At 47.3% G+C, this 22,493-nt stretch overlaps 1 protein-coding gene across 3 annotated transcripts in view; it reads left to right on the forward strand.

Annotated features, from left to right (window-relative positions):
* Nucleotides 1-22,493, forward strand: part of WSCD2 (WSC domain containing 2) — a 138,393-nt gene that overhangs the window by 60,583 nt on the left and 55,317 nt on the right. For all 3 annotated transcript variants that reach the window (XM_054006898.1, XM_054006899.1, XM_054006900.1), the window contains exon 3: nucleotides 21,147-21,261. In XM_054006898.1, the coding sequence (XP_053862873.1) occupies nucleotides 21,147-21,261 (115 nt within the window). The remainder of the gene's footprint in view (nucleotides 1-21,146; nucleotides 21,262-22,493) is intronic.

Below are 22,493 nucleotides of genomic sequence, written 5' to 3' on the forward strand. Positions count from 1 at the left end.
CCCTTTAGAAAATTGTCCTACCTATGCTGATGGCATTAAATATCAGACGACAGCAACAGGATGAGGTGGCAGGAGAGTACTCAATGGTGACACAAAATTACCTGCAATCAGTGTTCCCAGATCTGAAGATGAACGGGAACGGTACATTTACAAGGCAGTTAGACTCTGCAAATACACTTTGCCTTGAGTTCTCAATCTACTGTGTTTTCCCCCGTGAAGCACTAACTTGCATCTTTGGTTGAGTGTGAATGCTGTTACAATTTGTTGTCATTAATAAAGTGGGCTGGTGAGAAGAAGCAATATAGCATATTGCTACAGTACAGTGCACCTGTGACAGCAGCATAATAGATTGCCTTGGTATTTAGGGAAATAGCTGCAGTATTATCCATTATGGGAACCCAAAATGAAATACCAAATAGCAGCGGTAACTACTGATGATGGCTCCAGCAGCAGATTATATTTTTGAAGATGATTTTTTCCATAGCTTTTCCCAGGGAAGGCTTATGTGGACCAGGAGTTATTGCAAAAACACATAGTTCTGTTCTGTTGCAAAAACACAGAGTTAAAAATGTGCCGCGTCCACAGGAACGACGAGACCTCCTGCAAAACCAGACAAACCCAGAGTGAGGCATTAGGAAGCAGAGCATGTGAAGGAACATTGGTAGCAGTCACACGTCCCCCTGTTGTGAACTAATTCAGTGTCTCTCTCTCTGTTCCCCGAGATAGTTCTGTGAGCGTCCTGCTTGATTTAGCATTAATGGGCGAGTGTCCTGCAGTTAGCAATGCTTTTCTCGTCATTTGGAAACCGAGCTCAACTAGTTGAGTCCGTTGGTTACAAGCCGGTAATCTATTCCCAGGCGTTTCCCCTCTAGGTCATAGCCTGGCATCTGGCCCATACAAGCTGCGAAAAAGGCTCAGCAACAATTGGCAAACAGATCAAAGGATTTAATTCATTCACAGCGACTGTTTCGAGCAGCTCTGGTTGCAGGGATCCATGTTGGGGGTTCTGGGCTCTGGAGGTGCAAAGGAGGACTGGAAAAGACATAAAGGAGGTGGGATGTGCAAGATCCCCAAGAGGTGATGGCTTCTCTTAATCGGTTCACAGAAGATGATCCCTGTGTAGTTGCTTTACCTCTGAGTCCCTGGACATATTGCAGCATCTGCCCCTTTGTACAGAATCTGAGCATCGAGGGACAACAAATGTTACAGGCCAATTCCGATTAACTTCCACCCTCAGCTCCCAGTGGTGTGGGTGGGAATTGTGGTGTGCAGCAGCCCCTCAGCAAATGCTCTGCACCAAACAGGATTAGGCCCGAAACAATACTCCTAGGTGTTGTATGCTGTGTGTTCAAATGGCTGCAGCAGTGAACCAGCCAGGAACTCACCTCTGCACCGTGGGGGCAGAAATGATTGTTAATTGGCTGATATTTTGTGTTCCGTTTGGAATTCCCCTGCATTTGGCGTTTGCTCTAGAATAGCAACTGTCACTCACGCGACAAGGAGCTTGTGTAAAATGTCCACACCCAAAGCCACGGCAAAGAGATGATGGATGCGCACAACTCCCCTCGCAAGCTGGTGCCATTCGCTGAGCATGCTGCCCCCGCCACCTTTCATCTTGCCAGGTGTGCAGACAGGAATATGATCTCACCAGTGTGCATGGGAATCTGTATGTATAACTCCCAGGGACAGTGAGTATGGAGATGACAACATACCCCCAGTTAGTCGGGATTTCACATTAATATGCCAGATGAGTAACCAGTGAAACATTTAATTTTCCACAGAAGTAACCTTATGTGGAAATGTTCCACTGAGAGGCTGAGTATGTATTTCTCGGGGAGGAGGGGGGAAATGCTGTCATAAATCTGTGGCAAGCTAGGAATTTCACAGCTCTCACTATGCTGTGCACCACGGATCTGCCTCTCAGGTCCTCGGTTTCCAAAATCACATCCACCAGCCACTTTAGCTCAAGTTGGATCACCGTTGGCAATTAGCAGTATAGGGCCTATGAATCACAGTTGAATGGTTCTTATTTAATCTAGTAGAGGACAATGATGCAAATACTCTCTAGACAGTTCATTGCAATGCTCTAAAGGGGCAGCTAAGTCATTTCAGGTGGCTCCAATCCCCTACTAAAGAAGATTTTCCAAAGCTGGAAAAAAGTAAATTCCCTCCAGCCAAGTGACTTTCATGTCACATAACAGGAGACAGGAAATATAATGCCCAAATCAATAATCTGCCCTTTCCCCTCCAGCCTTGTGGTGTTCTTACACTTACAACCGAGGAATCTGTGGAAACCCTCTTCTGAAACGCATTTGGTTGTGTTCATTAGATTAATTTGGATTGACACGCAGAGAATCTCTACCAGATGGTTAGCGAGAATCAGCTGTCTGTCACCATAAAAAACCATGCAGCATTCCTGTTCCTGGCCATATGTAATGTGTCCACTGCAATTAACTGCTGATAAAATGGCTTCTAATTTCTAACGATGGAGATGGGGATTGACGCAGGGAGATGCTATCGTTATCAATGCACAGTGGTGCTGGCCATGAGCGACAAGAGTTGGACTCCACACTTGCGTCAGCGACTCCTAGAAAAGGGGCTACTTTGTGTGCAGAGGGAAAGCAGATGCTGCTACCACTCAGTTTATACCTTAGTTCCCAGCAAGTGACCGGCCCAAATAGCATTCAGAAGAATCTTTGAGTTCAGTAAAGCCAGTTCATCCGTAAGGAACCTCTGCCGGCTTTCTACTAAATCACCAGTAGAGAAACAGCCCAATCCGAGACGGGGCTGCATGTGAGACAGAGGGAGACTTTGGGGCTGTATTCAGTACATTCTGGCAAAGCCTCATCTGCATAAGTTTCCCTGCATTTTGAAGCGCAGATATTGTACACGCTACTGTATTTATTAGCACTTTCCTTGTTTGTTTGTTTTATAATGCTCCGTGCTCGGACCGGGTATAAGCAGCTATGGCTGTAATTAACAAGAGTAAGTGAGACCCGAGTGAGATGCTTGTGAGCAAATGGAGCCTGAACGAGATCTGAGTAGACCAAATAGAGACAGTTGGGTGGATTCACCAGTATGGACTGGCAGTAACCACACCCTACTCAAGGGCCTTCCACAGGGTGAAACCGGTGTAAGGGAGGACAGAATTGGGCCCGGTGTGTGTGCCCATGCTCCCTTCTTAATCAAGGCTCTACTGCCTAACCTGCGAGCGCTCCTTCTTCCAGCTTGGGTTGACATACCTGTGCTAGCTTTGATCACAGGTCTGCGTCGCAATGCGCAGCGGCGTGGACTAGCTGCCCAAGTGTGCACCTCGGGTCTTGGATGGGATTATACTCGAACTGTTAGCCCATGCTGCTGTTTTTAGTGTGCAAGCTTGGTCAAAGTTAGTGTGTGTATGTCTAGCCGAGCTGGAAAGGAAACCTCCAGTGGCACTGTGGACATCCCCCTAGAGTCTCCAAGTACATAAAAGGTTGTTACAAGGAGGAGGGAGAAAAATTGTTCTTCTTAACTTCTGAGGACAGGACAAGAAGCAATGGGCTTAAATTGCAGCAAGGGAGGTTTAGGTGGGACATTAGGAAAAAGTTCCTAACTCTCAGGGTGGTTAAGCACCAGAATAAATTGCCTAGGGAGGTTGTGGCGTCTCCATCATTGGAGATTTTTAAGAGCAGGTTAGACAAACACTTGTCAGGGCTGGTCTAGATAATACTCAATCGTGCTGTGAGTGCAGGGGACTGGACTAGATGACCTTTTGTCCCTTCCAGTGCTATGATTCTATGCTTCCTTTGTGCCCTCCATTGGAAATGTGTCCCTCTGTTCTTCAGCGATTCACTGCCCAGCTGTGCGGCTTTTCAGAAAAGCGAGCTATGTTCCTGTAACGTGTGTCGCAGTCTGAGGGTCCGAGCACGTGCTCTCCTGCGAGCACCTCATTCAGGGGTTGTTTCTTTGCTGTGTCTGTTTGGCATTTGGGGGGTGGTTGGGTGGGGGTCAGTTGCTTGTGATGTTTGGGAGCTTGGACTCGGTGATCTGGTGATCCCTTCTGGCCTTAAAGCCTATGCCTTTATAACACACTCTTGGCAAAATTCTCTGCTGGGCAGAGGTGACAGCACAAGGCCCAGGCCTCACCTCAGACCAATTTTGTAGGGTTATGCGGTGCCTAGTCCTTGTGTGGACCTCCCCACAGAGGTGAATTTCTCCAACTGTGAATTGCTGATGACACTAACCATGACCTTAGAAAAGGAGAAACATCCTTAACAAGCTGGCTAAACGCACCCCTGGCGTATGTCCCCAGGCTGTAACTTGGCGACACTCCTGCCAAAATCACAAATACCAGTCCAGTCCGTCCTCCTGCTCCATTGCTGGAGGCTTTCTGCTACCCCAGAGCCGTCGGGCGCAAACCTAATAGCATTGCATACAGCAACTAGTGTGTAAACCCTTTAGAACAGAACTGTATTTAGGCTGGAGAAACTGTGCGTACCAAACACTCAAGGCCTTTGATCTGCAGCCTTCAGGATAAGGGTAGATATTTATTTTAACGCCACCCTAAAGCTAAGCCCTGAGAAATTCTTTCATCCTGCTTTTAATGAACAGTTAATGCCCCGTGAGCCAGCAGAGAACGTGGAGGAGCAGACGCAGAAGCCAGCGCAGCCGAGTGACTTCTGCCAGCTCCAAAAGAGCTACAGGCAGTAGGCTTTCGCTCTGCAGAGCAGACCTCGGCAGCATCCACGCCTTGCACTTCCTTAGCATCAGCTGTCTGGGGATCTCAAAGTACTTTGTAAACATTAGTGAACTAGCCCCATGATCCTTCCCGGAGGTAGTGGAATATCATCAACCCCATTATACAGGTGGGGAAAGTGAGGCCTCGAGAGGTTAAGTGACCAATCCAGGGTCACGCTGAAAGTCAGTAGCAGAGCTGAGATTGGAACAAATGAATCTTGCTGTCCAGCCCCTCCCCCGCATCCCCTAACACTCTAACCGCTAAACTGCACACCCCACCCAGAGCAGGGTATGTCAGTCAGCAACCTTCACTCATACAGTTTCGCATCTTCTTTCAGTCACTACATTACTCTACTTCCTGGGTGTGGTTATAGAACCCAGGAGTCCTGACTGCAGGTCCCCTGCTCTAACCACTAGGAACCGGTTCCATTCCCAGTGCCAGGATCCCTAGGCCAAGAGAACTGTCTGACTCCGCTGGAGTCAATCCCACTGAACGCATTCCTGGACATCGCGAGTTTCTTTTAGCGGAGATGGTGTCACTTGTTGTTATGTCCAGATGCCAAGTAGCTAGGCCCAGAGGCTCAAAGCTATTTAGGTGTTTCCTTTCCCATGGGAGTTAGGCACCTAAATATCTTTGAGAATCTGGGCCGAAAAGCCTTGCCTGCTGCAAGCCCTTCTTTGGCGCAGCAGAAAAGCCTCTAGGGGCAGCAGCCAGATAGGAAGAGCCTGGGGGGTTGAGACTCCACCTCGCAATCCGAGTGACAGCAGGCGGTCAGGTTCACCTTCCGTCCTGAGGAGAGCACGGGAGTGTGTCAAAGTCCGAGTGAGACCATGTGCTGCTTGAGCTGTGCCGCAAAAATGACCAGGCTGGCTATTGGTGTGAGGGGAGGGTTTTACTCCGGGCTTGGTATTGTAAATCAAAGGCCCCTCTAAGTCACCGTCCCCATGCAGAGAGGCTCTCAATATCCGTCCCTAGCCGCTGACACAGCTGTCCCCTCCAGGTGATCAATGGCTCTCTGGGGCAGGGAGAGGAGCGGCTTGTGGAGAGCAGGCTCTTTCCACATCAGCCTCTCAGATCCCTCTGTTACGGGAGGTAACCCAGGTGGCGGCACCGGGGAGAGTTATTCCAGGCGGATGAAAATCACCGTATAGGTATCGTTATTTGTATTACAGTCACATTCTCAAAGGGACTTGAAGTGAATGAGAGCTGGATGCTACCTTTGCTTCTTAATCCCTTCTTCCCCAAATCCATAGAGGATCCTAAATAAGTGTCCTGGTTCCCATATGTGCTGAGCCCCCACAGTTCCCACTGAAGACAAAGGGGCCCCAATATGAGGCTCCCCGGTCCCAATACTCCGTTGGCCTAATTCAGTTGACTTCAAGGGAATTGCACCCGCAGGGAATTTGATCCTCGAGTTTGAAGTGCTTGGTCAATGAACACACCCACAGAAGTCAGGATCGGTTTATGGGCCATCCGAACAGGCTAAAAAGGGCGACATTCACAACGGTGTAATAATGATGCTGTGCTTGTAAAGCACAAGTGCACATTTGGGTCAGTTTTTATTTATTTATTTAAGACAATCATGCTTGTTCTTGTGATCGCCTCTTCTTCAACCTTCCTACCCCGGAATGTACCCATGGAGATCTCTCTGTTCCTTGGACAAGCTAACTGCAGTGCATCCACTCTTCGCTGAAGAACGAACATCTCTACATCTCCTGCTTTCAGTGCAAAGCAAAATGCCAGTTTCCGTGGGTGCTGGAGGTGGATGGAAGCAGCAGCGAGATTTTGTGCAAGTGATAAGATATGCAAAGACTGTGGTTCCAGCTAAGGACAACTCAGTAAAGTTCCGACCAGCTAGATGAGTCTCTTTTTTGGCTTCCTTGACTGAACAGATGTCTACGCACAGTCAGTCGTGGTCATTGGAGGTGGGACTCCAAGCGTCGGCAAAGCCAGTTCTCGTGTCTGGCCACATGCAAAAAAGACATTGGCCCTGATTCTACACTACATGATCAGCTGCTATATTTCACTGCAGAGGTGGCTGCATTTCAGTGGGGGACAAAGTGTATTTGCTGCATGGCCTGTAAAGTGCTTTGGGATTCTTTGGGATGAAAGGCACAATCTAGACAAAACTACATTTACTATGAATATTGCTATTGTATTTACAACGCTAATGCCACTTAACTACTAACGAAGCCATCAGATGAGAAATAATACATATTTGCCGGATGGCTGTTTTCCAGCAAGTCAACATGGTCCAAATTCACTTCTGTTCCATTGACATCGATAGAGTTACACCAGGTCTGAATTTGTCCAAATGCATTATTTATCAGGATTATATCATAGTAGCTGTGTTATTAACTCTTAGCTTCTGCTATTCCAACTGGGCTGTACTATGCTCATCATGCCCCTCTTAGCCCCTCATTAACTCATTACCCTTGCATTTCCCTAATTATTCAGTAGCCTTCCTAATAAGTTGCAGTTCATCTATGTCAAGAGCAGTGTACTAAACATAACGCACATCAGTCACTGGCCCGTTAAAAATTACTGGAGTAATCCAATATCAGTTGGATTTATCATGAACAAAATTAGTTGACCTTCTGAAACCTGTTCAGCATTGTGGAAATGCCAAGTTATGCTGAAAATAATTGGAAGCAATGAGCTATTACTATTCTGTGGTTAATGTTATCAGGGCACATTTCCATCAATCTTCCTCCCGTCTTCTCCTCATCCTCCAAAAGTCTTTTAAGAGTTTCTAAGAGGATCTTTTAAGAGGTCTAAGAGGATCCAACAACCTTTAACTGTTCAAGTTGAACCCAAAAAACCAAACACTGTCGGTATTGTCCCTGGGATGCACTGTGGTTTGGATGGCACCCATGCAGTGGGGTGTGGAGAGTATGGATTTTGGCTTAGGTAGCTGTGATGGTTGCAGACTCCAATCAGGAGCTGAAGAATGTTATCCGTCAGGAGCACGGGACGGCTTGGTATTAGCAAGTTCCATTGCTGCTGCATTGGATACCAAAGTGATGGATTTGGCGTATGAATCTAGACAGATGAAGAAAGAGAGAATGAAAGGCCCAAATCGTTATAATTGTGCACTGCAACGTGCAGAATTCTTTCCAAGCCAGAGTGAGCCCATAATGAAGCTGTTCTATAGGTCTGATCCAATGCCTACTGAAGTCAATAAAAATATGTGCTTGGCGCATGGGAACGATGGGGCCAAATCACTATGGTAGTATACAGGAACACAGGCAAAGAGGTCAGATTATTCTGTTCATAAATGTATCAGGCTCCATCTTCAGACTACTTAGGGTGTGTGCCTCCACTGCTCCCATTGGGGAAAAATGTATAAAAAGAACTGGGTCCCCTTCTGTGATTTGCCCCCAGTTGGCTCCACATTCTCCGGGCCAGATCCAGGCCATTAACTTCAGCTGAGTTACACTAATTTGCACCCTCTGAGGCTCTAGTCTGATGGGTCTGTTGTCTGTGACACTATGCTTCAAGCGCCTCAGGACTGGGGCTAGATTTGGATCAGTTAATTCAGAGTAACTCCAGTGAAGACAGCACTGGTTTAAAACCAGTCCGAGATCAGACATAGGCTTCTTGACTTGTAATTTGCCCTGTAAATCATCCTGATTACCCCTGGCAGCCAATAAATACATGAATACTATCATTACTTGGCCAGATTCTCATCTCAGTGTCACAGGAACAAATCCAGAGTAATTCCAAATAGGTTCTAACGACCAGCCTGGACTTGGGATGATCTCACCACAGCAGGATTCCCATGTCAAAGCTACAGCTGGGAATCCATAGTTAGGAGGAGGTTGAGTCTAGACTATAAGCAAGGTCAAGGGCTCCACTTGAAAGGAGACACTGAACGTAAATGGTATTTGTCTGTGTGTCTTTGAATCCCAGTGCTTGTGGCCACATCCCTGCTGATGGACAACTAGGGCCCCTGCTCACCTGAGGCTAACAGGTTTGCTCTAGGTCTAGGCCCAAGACGGGGCTCTGACGCCGTTGCCGTGAAATAAGGGGTAACTAAACAAACCCAGAGATAAAAGGGACTTGACCCCTGTAGGATTCAGGAACGTGTTTTAAAGAAACCATTTGACTTCTGCGCATTCAAGAGCAAATCGGAGATACGTTCAGAGTTGTGTGCCTCGGGCAACTCCTGTCCTAATCAGTAAACTGCACATCGCCCGTCAAAACAGATTAATAAACGTTACATTAACAGATTACCTAATAGCTGACTACCCACCCAGCACTTGGGAAATTGCTTTTTTCTTCCTTTAAAAAAAAAAATTGGCCCAAGAAATGACTGTAGGCTCAGTTCGCTGAACAAACATGTCACGTGACTCTCATCTGCAATGTAGCTTTTCAGCAGAGCATGTATTTTGTCTCTGATTAGAAAAGAAAAGTCGAAGGCAATGAGAATTATGTCGGCCACACTTATTAGTGGTGATACAATACCCCAGACAAAGCTTCTAGCATGGGTGCCTGCCTGCTTTAATTTTGACTGGCTCGGGTAACTGGTGCACAATGTATTACCTGAGTACCAGAGCTTCCCTAGTCTTCAACAATATTCTCATTCATAATTAGAGCTGGCTGAATAGTGCAGTATATTTTCCCTGACTATTCCTCTGAATGTTTAAATGAATCCACCCCAGCCCCGTTCGCCCTATTCTGCGTACTCTTTCCCAGTCCCACTAACAACGGAGAGACCGAGTTTTGCTGGCATGAATGCGTGCGGGAAACAGGTGTCAAGTTTCCATGCGTGGCTGTTCCTGGAAACCTAATTTCTCAGGTGTGCATGTTAGCACACAGCTCATCCAATCAGGGAACAGAAAAAATACACCTGTCACAACCAAGAAGCATCCAATCAGGGACCATAAGCAATATATGTGACTTGACTTATCTGACCAATCGTGACTAGCCAACATGACTAGTTTATAGGATGCATATTGAATACCATCAGAAGCCTGTTCATAATCAATCCACAGAGTTTTCAAAATGTTAGATCATTTCCAATAATGAATATGTTTAAGGCAATTCTTATTTGCTTGCAGATCACTTTGAAAAAGGCTAAATTTGTCCAATAAACCATTTCTTATGAATTATGTATTCAACTCTATCCCCACCTACTGACACGTTCCACAAGTACTGTTCTTTGTCCTAGAACAATCTTAACTCTGCCCTGCACTGACCCAATGCAGTAACCACACAGTGATGATAAAGGCATTTTAGTATATGTGGTTCCAGATTTTTAAAGGCACACTAGATTTTTTTTCATGCTGTTTCTCCCCACATGGCCTCATTATGGGGCAGAGTTAAGGTTTTTTGGGTGCTTTAACTGGGTTTTCCTTACATGCTTGGATTTCTTGCACTCTAAATGTCCTGAGTTTATAATACCTCGTTTTGAGACTATTTCAACATCCTTGGCACATGTTCACGCTGACTTTACGGATATATACTTTTAACCTTTTCACACTATCTTAATCTCATCTTTGTCTGGGGATAGAAAAAAAATACTTTAGTGCTGTACGGTCATGACTCAGACCACTATGGTAACAACATCACAAGCTGTAGGGTCCATTCTTGTAGGATACTGTGTCTTTTAAATATAAAAAATGTTGGGGGTGAGAACCCTTCTTTGAAAAGCTTTCTAAGGCATGTTTGAATTGCAACCTGCGGTGTAACTCACCTTAGAGACACACAGGACCAGATGCTGACCTGCGGTCAAGGAGAAATAGCTGCATCTTAGGAACAGAGCAGAAAGGTTACTTTAAGGCACCTGCACGATCCCCTGATACTGGGGCCTTCCTGGCATCGTCATAGCAGTTCTGATGCAAGTGCGATTTTGCAGATATCACTCCATCACCTAGGCTGGCCTGATTCTGATCCTACTGGCAATTTACATGATTGAGTGCAAGATTTGTAGATTCCAAGGCCAGAAGGGACCGTTGTGATCATCCCATCTGATCTTCTGTGTAACACAGACCAGAGAACTGCCCAAAATGATTCCCAGAGTAGATCTTTTAGAAGAACATCCAGTCTCGATTTAAAAATGACCAGTGATAGAGAATCCACCACGACCCTTGGTAAATTGTTCCAATGGTTCATTACTCTCGCCATTAAAAATGTCTGTCGTATTGCAGCCTATTTTCTCCCCTATATCATGCTTTGGACATGAAATGTGGTTTTCTATCTACACCATCTCAGGACCTCCACCTCCATTAAAGTGACAGACAAATTTACATTTTGGCCATTACAACTTTTTGTTCCTTTCAAATAAAGGTTTCTCTTTCAACTTAATTTAAAATATGTGAATCCATCCGTTATTATTAGACAAAGATCTGGGACAATTGGTACATTTCCATGAAATATATTGATTCGCCAGCCTTGGGAAAGTAAAGGTTTTGTGAAATACATCAATAAAATAAAAAGAGAGAGCAAAAAGATCATTTCTTTGAAGTAAGTGTTTGCAGGTGCCAAGTCTCTTACAGATTTCCCCACAGCCAGTTCAGGCCTAATAGAAGATTGACTCTATCACTTCTACAGCGACTCAAAGCAATGCTTTCCCCAAGCAGTTTTCAACAGTTCCAACAATACCGGAAGCAGGAGATGCTCCCCGAATGCAGTCTGTATCCAGACGGAATTTAGTGTTCATTACACCCAGGGCCCTGTCTATGTGTGTAGGAGCACGGCTGTTCATCTCAGAAGGCAGAGGTCATGCTGTGATAGTGCCGTCCTATTTCACTCTGCCTTTCGACAGGAGAGATGGCGTAGCGACAGAAAATACACCTCTGGCAGATCTGAGAAATCCCTCGTTGAGGATACACCAATCTATGACCCAGCTCTAGCAACTGTATGTGAGCTCCCCGAGTCTGCAATGACTGTGTTAGGGAACTGCGTATTGTCCCATCCACCATTTCAAGCAGCTTTCCCCATGACACCCTGCCGTGAACAAGCGGCTCACATTGAGATGCTCGGAGTTGGCGGAATGCAGCATTGTGTCTGCAATGAAACTGTATCGTGATGGGTTCAGCATGCAGCACTCATGGATGCCAGACAGACGAGGCGAAGGCACCAAGGTCTCTGCTGAGCTTCAAACCAAATGGTAATTGTCCCAGTGCTGCAGCCTCATTTTCTGCCTGTTAAAATTAGCTCAGTGTCGGTTTTGTCCCTGCTTTGCAGACTTTTCCCCCAACTTACTGGTATTGTAACTATAATTTCCTATGGACGGAACCGAAATTAACTCCCGCTCAGTTCTTCAGCTGCCTAAAAATGCATGACAGAAAGAAAGACACATGGCATGCTAGCTGCCTTATTGTTTTTTAAAAGATAGTACGTTCTGGGTGACTTCCTGGCTCAGCGGATCTGTACGTTCTGGGTGACGTCCTGGCTCCGCGGATCTGTATTGGCATAAGAAGTCTAACTTCCACATTGCAGGTTTGAATGTGACCGTGGTCTGTAATGATCAGAAGCTATTATCCAGTCTGTTTTCTGACCCAGGGGAAAGGAGTTGTATTATGTCCATTAAGTTCCTTATAGGCAGATGACCACAAAAATTACCCCCTCATTTGGTACAAAATAGGCCCACAGAGAAGTCAAGGACTTGAATGGGCCATTCAGACTGAAATCCACCCTTTCCCCAGGGTCAGGAATCAGTATATTAGGAGGACAGCATGGGGGAAAGCTTGCTTTGTTGATGTACCTTTTTGGTGAATAAACAGAGGACTTCAGTCTGACAACCCGGTCCCTTTCTCCAGACCGACATGCACCAGACAAAGGAGAAAGCTATCCCTTGTGCACTTTTATAGTGGGATGAGGTTTGTGTTGACCTCACTGCCAAATAAAATACATCTGTAGGCACATCTTTCTATTTTTGCCAATAGCAGCTGCTTGCACTGTTATTTGATTCATGAACAGGTTTCAAATGCAAATCAACAACTCTCTAGAGGAAAGAAAAGGGAAACACAAAAAGCGTGGGTAACTGTGAGAGGTGCTGGCCTCTCCCATTGAAAGGTAGCATGGAGAGATTTCATGGACTCAGACAAAGGACATCTGCTGAGAACCTGAAAGCCCCTTCTAGCCTGGCCTTACGTTAAAGAGCAGTACATTCAGAACAAGCAGAAACAGGTTTCAGTAGACAGCAGGTAGTCAGTGTGTGGACTTCCCGGCGAAGGAGTTCGTCAAAGCTGGTCTGGTTAATTTCAAGACCACCCTTAACATTTTCAGCTCCTGCGTGCAGCCATGATTGTGTGTTTGATCCCTGGCACACTTCACAGCAGATGGGGTGTGGAAGCCAGGATGCAATTCGCCCGCCCCAAAACAACAACCAAACACAGCACTGAACATCGTCAGATACACTTTCTTTTTTTGCTGTCCTCTGGATATTGGCCATTACTGAGGCAAGACTACATGCACATATGGTATCTCTTCTGCTCCTGTATTAAAGGCCTTCTTGACAAATACTGCCCTATAGATCTTAGTGAAGAATCGAGAAGCAGAACAGAAAGGACTTGAGTTTAATCCCTTTGGTAGGGGAAAGAAAACCTCCTCGGTGTAAGGCTCCCACATCTTGTCCGCTATCTGTATTGATTCTTCTTCTGCTTTAAGTACCTCTCCTAGAGGGCTTGCAGCTCTCTGCACCATCGTGTCTGAGGCACGTTATACTCAGAGTATATATTTAAAAAGCAAACAAACAAACAGGATGTTTTGCTGAACAGCTCGACTTAAAAGAGAAAGCAACGGCGCTGCAGGTGCAGTGTGCAGATGTTCTCCGAGCTGTATTGCCTCTCGCCGCTCTCCCATGTGTACTTGAGCCACATTAAGCTCCTTCTGACTCCATTATTCCTTAGCCAGTTGCCTAGTCAGTGTGGGGAATGATTGACATTTGTCAGGAGTCTGATGGTGGCCCAGACATCAGGCACTACGTTATATGCTAGTTTGCATGCCGAGCAGTCTGGCTTTTCACTGAAGCACCTGCACGGATGCTGCCTGTGAGCTACCCAGGCGTCTACACGCTGGGCCTCCTCCAAAGTCGGCCATGTTTTATTGTCAGGCGTGACCAGCGCTGACAGATTATCACTTTTCCTGTGGGGGCAGCGTGGTCCAGTGGAGGGGCACTGGGCTGGAAGTCAGGACACCTGTCTTCTGTTCCTTGCTCGGATGCATGGCCCTTGGGCAAATGGCTTCACTTCGCTTTCCCCTCCTGTTCTTTGTCTGTGTCTTGTCTCTTCAGATGTAAGCTCTTCGGGGCAGCGACTCCCTCGCATGATATGTAAGCACTGAGCTCAGTTGAGCCCTCTAGATGTTACTATCATACAAATTCCTCCTCCTCCTTGTTTCCAACTTGGAGACAGCTCTGCTTTTGGGGAGCAGAGTTTCTGAGGTGGGGTTCTCCAAGGGTCCCAAGGGAGTTAGGCACCAGCTCAAGAGGAGTTGGGCATCTCATGCCTTTAGGCCCCTTTGCAGAATCCAGCTTTATTTCCTAAAGGATATGGCAGCTGGCAACCCACTTAATGGCCGGATTGTCATACTCTACCCACCTTCCCTGTGGAATCCAGAGCTCCCCCGTGTTTGTGACGGCCACTAGCTCATGCTCTCTTTCCTCCCTCCCTTTCCACGGTGCTACATAAAGCTACGTCGTGGGCTTCTCTTTGGTGATTAATGCAGCAGATATGCAACCCCGAGAGAGACACCCAGACCTTCGGCAGCCTCATTATTTGGAATCTATGAGGTGTGCAGGCAAGTGTAATGGTGCCCACAATGCATGATTCATGACCCATATAAATCCTGAGCTGGAAGTACCAACCTTTACACAGATGGAAGAGTAACTCGGACTTCTTGATTACATGCTGCAAGCCTGTGGGCTTGATCAAATGCCCCTCCACTTCCACTGAAGCATGCCCGTGTTTGTAAGGATAGATGTGACAATACACAGCCACCTTCACAAATGTGCTGTGTGCCACGTAGCTTTTCATAAAAGGTGTCCTGTGCCTGGTACAGAAACTGTCTTCCTTTAATTACGCCTACAGTGACTTAACTAAATACACCTGCACACAGGATTCCATGTGCAGAGTTGGCTGTAAAAAATAATTGTGAACAAAACCCCTGGCTGTAGAATGAGAGGTTGGAATAACATCCCTTTGGAAACTTGTCCCCTTGTTCACACTAGGGATAGTGCCCTGCCCAGCTGGAACATGTTGCCTTTGTACAATATCATCCAGGCCCCAGTCCTGCATAACTTTACTCAGATGAGTAGCCTATTGGCTTCATTCATGAGTAAAGTTCTTCATATGAATCCGGGTTTGCAGGATGATGCACAAGATACATAAAGTATCTAATGCTTTTCTGCTCATCATAACTTAAAACCAATGTAAACATTTAATTAAAGTCTTGGAGGGGGGAAATATTTGCTCACGAACAATGGCTTGTAGCCGGGAGCAAATTTCCTTTGTTGGGCTTGACCAACCTGACATTCCTTTAAGAGCATCATAAGCCCTGGATTGTCACTGCATGATGCAGCGAGAACAGGATGTGCATGTTGCTGCTAGCACAGAGATTACTCGGCCTACTGCAGATTTGCTCCTGCTCTCCTTTCTCTCTCCCTGGCCCTGTGTGTCTCCCACTTCCTTTTGCATTGTCCAATAATTCTGACCTTTCCTATCTGCCTGGTCCAGCTGCCACCAGCTTCTCCACCTGCCCAAGCCACTTCTTGCCTTTAGAACAAAGAAAAGCAAATACATCTCCGGCCACAGGAGGTCAGAGACAAATGCTGTGGCTGTATTTTAAGAAGGCCTAGGTAACTTTATGTCCATTGCTAGCATTTGTCCTTGTGCATGCTAGGCTAGGGGGAATCAGACCTCACACTTCAGGATATATCTGGTCGTCTAGAGATTGTTGTAGGGATGCATGAGAACAGAAAGCCCCACCTAACAGAATTCCGGGCCTGACTTCCTTACACTTTAGAAACTCCTGGGCTCCAGGCCCTGTTTCTGAAGAGCTCCATGTTGCAGAGTGAAAGACGGAGTGGGCTTCCTTCCTTGTGCATTAGGCCCTCGAGCATCTCTGTGATTCTCTGCGGCGTGCAAGATGGAGCGCCAAGCACGTTGCCTTTCCCTGTTCCCTCCCCAAGCCTCGTGTAAAACACACACGTTTGTATCCTGGAACAAACGTCTGGAGAGTGTCCACAGCTGCTTCTACCAAGGCGCAAACGGCCCTGAGCTAAGCGGCAATCAGTTAACTCAAGGTAAAAAAGACTAGGAAGCAAATGCCCCCTTATAGGAAACGTCACCCAGCAACCAGGTTAATTTCACCCTTTTGCCCAGCGCACAACGTCCTCCTCGAGAGGCTGAGCCAGCAGATCTGGTGACAATCAACTGCACCAATAAAAATAAAAAGCAAAGACCGAGAGGCGCCTCAGTTTCTCCTCGCAATGTATTGCCAGCTCAGCCCTTGATGTGGAAAGCTGGGCCAGATTCTCGGTTGATGTAGCTCAGCACAGCTGCACGAACGTCAATAGGCCAGTGCTGATTTATATCCTTGTTCAGAATCTGACCTTTCTTCAGTATTTTAAAATTCATTTGATTCACCACCATTCTATCCTCTTGTCCCGTTTTTCTTCTTCCAAGCCCTTCTGGTAAGAGCATTTTTTCTACTGGTGAGACTTCCGTTCTAAAGTTAGCCGTGGTTTATGCGTAAACTTATGAAAAAATATGATGACTTTACTGTAATTTTAAGAATTGCTGCTTTTCCATCAGGGAAATCATGTAGTTTTTACATGCAAATCGAAAACCAATGGACGGATCTTTTTGTAGGTGCAAGATTTAAGTTGCACAGCGCAGCATTTGAAACCAACAGGCAGGGCCAAATCCCGAAGACCTGAGTGGGTTTTTACTCAGTCCTTGCTGAGGCAAAGACTTCTGTTGACTTTGATGGGGTAAAACCTGGGTTTAATCCCAAGCCTGCTGCCATCAGTGGGGGGAGGTGGAGGGGTGTCTTTCATTGTTAGCGCTGATGACTTTGTTTCCAAAGACGTCTTTGCCCAAGCATGTGTGACGGCTGCCATCTTAGCTGACAGGCCAGGAATTGAACTGGCGACCTCCAGTGCTAAAAGCCTGAGCTAAAAAAGCCAGGCTTGTTGCAGCCATTGGGGCTGTAACGATGCATTTCTTCTGCCGAGCGGCACGGTGGGGGTCCTTTGACACATGCTCACCAGAGGGTTACACCTGCACTCTGTGATTTATCTGCTGTAGCTCTGTGGTGCTGATGGGACTTGTGCACAGTAGGTGGGGGACCCGCCCCAGCCTCACCATCTGATTCCAAGTATTCGCCGTGCCTGCTGGCACTAATTTCCTAAGCATCTCTGCCGGGTTGTCTCGGCTCTCTCACTTGAAGTGCTAGGTATTCTGCCTCACTCTGGGATGCGGAGAATCAACTGACTGGTGCTAAACATGATGGATTGAGCCATCTTCCTGGCCTTGGCTGCTGTATTTTTTTTTTTAATGTAAGGCAAGTCCTTGAAAGGACTGTGCTAATTATATACTATATAGCTTATGGTTTGTCTGAATTAGCCCTGAAACAACTGTTCACTCTGCAAATACAAGGAGCCTTTGCTCTGAATGACCTGGGATATTGTTAGCTGATAGGTAAAAAGAGAATTCGTCCCCTGATAGATAGTGCTATCAGGCTGCTAGAGAGAGTAAAGAGCGGGGAGCAGTAAAGATGAGGTGAGCCGAAACACCCACAATTAGCTTGTGCCTGCAGCTACTGGAAGTGCCCTCTTCAGGCAAAGGGCTTGCCCTAGACTCTCCAAAATTCACACTTACTGTTCAGAGCCAGAATTGAATCCCGTAGCCACAGGCTTGCCCATAGAAATGGGTGAAAATAGGGGGAAACAGAGGAGAGAGAATGCAAATACTGGAAAGTGTCCTGCTCTATCTGTATAGCTGTGGCATGATCTGCGAACCCACAAGGAAGAGACAGCACCTGGCTATGTGCCCCAGGCCGAACCTTGGGATACAGGTCCCGTCTTCACACCCATCCTCACGTTGTGCCTGAAATAAGGAACCAAAGCTCAATTGTGTGTAGCCCTTTGGCCCCTTCACACTATTCCGGCAGCATTAATCCAAAGGGGCTTTCCACTGGGAAATACCTGAACATAGGGCTTGCTCAGGTTGTGTTCAATTTACATAGCCAGCCTGACATTGTCCTCCTCTTTACCCTCTGCCCAAGGGGCTATCGCTGGAGCACTTCTCTGCTTTGGCTAGTCTCAGCTGCTGCAAGGTGTTTTCTACTGGCCGGCTCTCAGACACTACAGAGGTGAATGCAGGACAAGAACCTCTATAGATTCCATTTTTTAAATATAATTTCAAAGTATAATATTGATGTTTATTTGTAAGGCTTTTTTATCCATTTAAATATTAACAGTTGCACCTACAATTTTGATCTATTTAAATTTTCACGGGAAATTGGGGGTGGGTCAGACAATAATTATTTAATGACAACAGACATGGAAATTGAAAAAGTTAAAGCTGTAGAAGAATTAAAACACAAATTGTCAACATCCCCCTGTCAAAATATACCAAGTAAAAGTCCTTAAATCAAACTCTAAGTTCTCAAGCAGCATTTTTTTTTTTACTTTGCCTCTCTGTAAATGTCGACGATTATCAATGGAGATATTTTGCATCGGTTTGCGTGTGCTTGGTAAAATCAGCATTGACTGACATTGACCAATAAAAATCGAATCCTTCCAAGCTTAGATATAGAATAGAATAGAATAGAATAGAATAGAATAGAATAGGGGCTGTTGAAGTTGAGTGTAATTTAGAGCAGCCTTGAGGCTGATCTAACTTATGCTGGGGGCCAGGCCAAGGACAGAGGGAGGTGCCACAATGTAGGAAGTTGCCTTTGCTGCCTCTCTGTTCTTGCACCAAGTGTAGCTCAGCTGGGACTGCCCACGCTGTGTTCATGTCCCCTGCCTATTTCTGTTCTGCATCGGGAGCTACACATCCCAGGCGTTGCATCCACCTGCCACTGGCCCTGTTTCTGTGGTTCATCCTGGGACACAGGCCGTAGCCTGATTCTCCTCTCACGTACACTAGTACTTCCATGGACGATAATGGAGCTACTCCTGGTTTACATGAGCACACTTGAGGGGGGTGGTGGAATGAGGCCTACTATTATCACACCCTCACCTATTTCCGTGGTGCGTCTTGGAGGTAGACCCCTTTCCCTTTGCCTGCAGGGTGCACCTTCGGCTGGCTGGCAAAGCACTGAGCTACATAATCAGAGGAAGGAAAACCCGCTGAGTGATTTGGAGCCAGGCAATGTTCTGTCATTAAACTCTGTGAGCAAGGTAATTCCTGACCTGATAGGAGCAGGGAAGAGGAGAGGACAGCGAGGAGAACTTCCGAACAAGGGAAAAGATGGACAGAGCTACGCGGCTCATGTCAGGCAGTGTGTGAAGACATCTCATTTCTTGGCAATCCTGAGCAGCGCAAATCACAGCAGCCAAGCAGCAGAGCCTGCCAGTCAATTGCCCTTTGCCTCCCTCCCCCCCCCAGAAGCTGATCCCTGAAAGAGAATGAGAGGGGAAAACCCAGCGCTGAACAACGGCAGAGAAAGCAGCCGAGATGCTAATGACCGTGCACAGGGCTGGGATTCTGCAGACGGAAAGGGGAACTTGTCCCCAAAACCTCAAAGGGAAGAAAAGTCCGTTCAGAAAGAGAAGCCAATGGCTGTGAAATGGCAACGCCTGCAGTTCTCTGTGCTACCCATCTCGTGTAGTGCCCGTCACCCCATTAGCAGTGGAATCATCTCTATTGAAACAAACAGCAGGTAACCATTTAGGGTTGCACTGCGCCTGGTCCGTGGTTTGTGTGTGTGTCTTGTGTGTGTGTGTGTGTGTGTAGGGGGAGGGATAAGGAGTCTTCCTACATCCTCCACTTATAAGGAGCAGCTCCAGTAGGGTTGCCAACTTTCTAATTTCTGAAAACCGGACACTACAGCAGGAGCGCCAGAACCTCCCCCAGTCCCGCCTCTTCCCGAAGCCCTGCCCCTGATTTGCCTCTTCCCCAAGGCCACACCCCTGCTCACTTCTCTCCATTCCTCCCCGTCACTCGCTGCTCTCCCCTCTCACCCTTCCTCGTCGCTCGATCCTCTCCACCTCCCTCCCCTCGCCAGTTGGCCTCCCTCTGCTCCGGGGCTGGGATGGGAGCTGCAGCCCCTGACACACAGCCTGCCTACCCACGAGATGCAGGCAGGGGGCCGTCCCAGTTGAGCAGGGGCTGGTACGAGTTGATGACCCAGTGCGCACCCACCCGCGGTAACCAGACTTTTGGTGTCCGGTCAGTACATCTGACTGGACACTGTATAGGTTCCCTTTCGATTGGACTTTCCAATCAAAAACCGGACAGCTGGCAACCCTAAGCCCCAGTCATGTTTCCTGCCCTCATAGAGGCAAGGAGAAGGTTTGGTGGGTGCAGCTTGGCCACGTCTGTGGAGCGGGGAGCAAGGGTGCACTCCCTATGCACACTGGACAGTCTTGGGAGTTATTCTGCCCCAGTCTGGCCTCTAGTCACAACATGATGATACAGGACCTGATCCCAAGCCCACTGAAGGCAAAGCAAATCTTTCCACTGAATTCCAGGGCTCTGGATCAGGCCCGCGGAGAGGACTTTGCATGTGGCAATGGTTGTGGGGATGTCCAGGGTGGGATGGCATCGAGAGAACCAGCACTGGGCTTGGGATGTTTAGCCCCCTGGGCCCATCCCTGGATGGAGCCAGGACGCACAGCAAGTAGCAGGATTCTGGGTTGTGCACGGAGGTTTGTCTCCAGAACCCAGCTTAGAAATTCTGATTGCACAGCTGGGAGGGCTCGAATGGCCATGGCGTTCTGCCGGCCGGGAACCAGAGTAACGCAGCCATGAACCAGGCCCCGTCTGGATTGTGTTTCTAGCTGCTGCATTCTCAGCTTCCCAACATTGCAAATTACCTCCCCAAATTCAACCCTCTTAGCCCCTTCCCCAAGCCCAATGCTGCTGAGGCAAGCAGAACCTCCCACTGAACTAGGGGCTGTTTCTTTAGTGATGGTTCCTTTGCGGACGTGCAGCGACTGGAGTTAAACAAGTGAATGAGTTAAGCATTTGGCCTTCCAGGGTTCTGAAAAACTCATTTTGTTTCCCTTCCTTCTCGAGAACCTGCTTTATTTGCCTGTGTATTCATTTCTTGCACCTACGGGGGTGCTTCGCTGATGGATTCCTGCTCCCCCTCTCCCTCCCCTTGACTTGCATTTCTAGGCCAGCTGAACTAACTCATGTTGAAGAGGTGAAAAATAATATTTAGCCAGAGGCTCGGATTCGGAGAGAGAGGGAGACATTGGGAGTCTCGTAACAAGCCGAATTCTTCTTCTCTTTCTTTTCCCCAGCAAAATACATTGGTTGCTACGTGGACAACACTCGCCGACGGGCGCTGCGTGGCGTGTCCTTCTTCGACTACAAAAAGATGACAGTGTTCCGTTGCCAGGACAACTGTGCCGAACGGTAGGGTGGTAAATGAACACAGCGTCTTCATTAATTTCAGCACATCAGCAGCGTCTCTCTCTTGTCGGCTCAAGCACTCCAGTTTCTTGGCCATTTTCCTTCTGTCTCTCCCCCACCCTCATCCTTAACCCCCCCTCCCGCCCCCTGGGATGTTTTAAAAGATCCTATTTTTCTCACCAGGAAAAGACCAGGGCAGTTGATGTTTCTAATTTGGGATGAAAATGCTGTCCTGATTAGAGGGGAGCCTGAGGCCCTTTCGCTGAGCTCCACCCACTGACAAAACCAAAACCCACTGACCAGATTTTCCAGCCTCCCCAAACTACCCTGGTTTTAGGCCCATTTGCTTTGGATGAAATTCACCCTGTGCAGCAAGCACTTCAATGCCACATACGCCCTCAGCCCAGGGTATAGTGCTGTACAGGCCGCACGTTGGCCCTCTGCACAGGGTTCCCCTTTACACAGCACGAGAACCAACCGGGACCCAATCTCCAGGCCTGGAGAATACACCTTTAGTGCAACGACTGCACCATGGGCCAAGCTGCAAGTCACAAGACACAGGCTAGTGCCGTGGTTTCACATGAGACAGCCGGCATCTTTCCAGGCTGCTCGGTGTGGCTTTTGAATAGCAGTAATTGCTGCTCACCCCTGAATCCCTTTTTGTTTTGGGGAGAGGGTGGGGAAAATACAGTGATCTCCAGGTGAATGAACGTCTGAAACCTTTTATTACATATGTGGCCTGGAAAAGCTCTTCCGCCCCGAGCATCGTCCCAGATATATAATGTGATTCTGTTGCCTCGATTACCATAATATCTGGCATCTCACACATATTTACCCTCCCAGCACCCTGATGAGGTAAGGAAGTGTCATTAGCCCCATTTTTCAGACGTCAGCTGAGGCCCAGAGATCTTAAGTGCCAGATTTTTAAAGGAATTGGAGCATCTAAAGATACAGAGAGTAGGCACCTAATGCCCATTGAAACCAGTTATTAAAATCCCACTAGGGACCTATCTTCATCTTTAAACGCTTGCATTGCTTTACAAATCTGACCTTATTCAAGGTCACCCAGGGAGTCTATAATGGGGAAGAGGGGGGATTGAACCCTAATCGCTCACATCCGAGTATCAGCAGACACGGGGGCGCCTTCCGTGATGCCTTTGACCGGAACTTTAAGCTAAGCGCTGTCTAGGTGCCTGTCTGAATGTAAAGCTGGAGGGATGCATTAACACAGAGCG

This window comes from Malaclemys terrapin, chromosome 16 (assembly GCF_027887155.1).
Source record: "Malaclemys terrapin pileata isolate rMalTer1 chromosome 16, rMalTer1.hap1, whole genome shotgun sequence".
NCBI lineage: Eukaryota > Metazoa > Chordata > Testudines > Emydidae > Malaclemys > Malaclemys terrapin.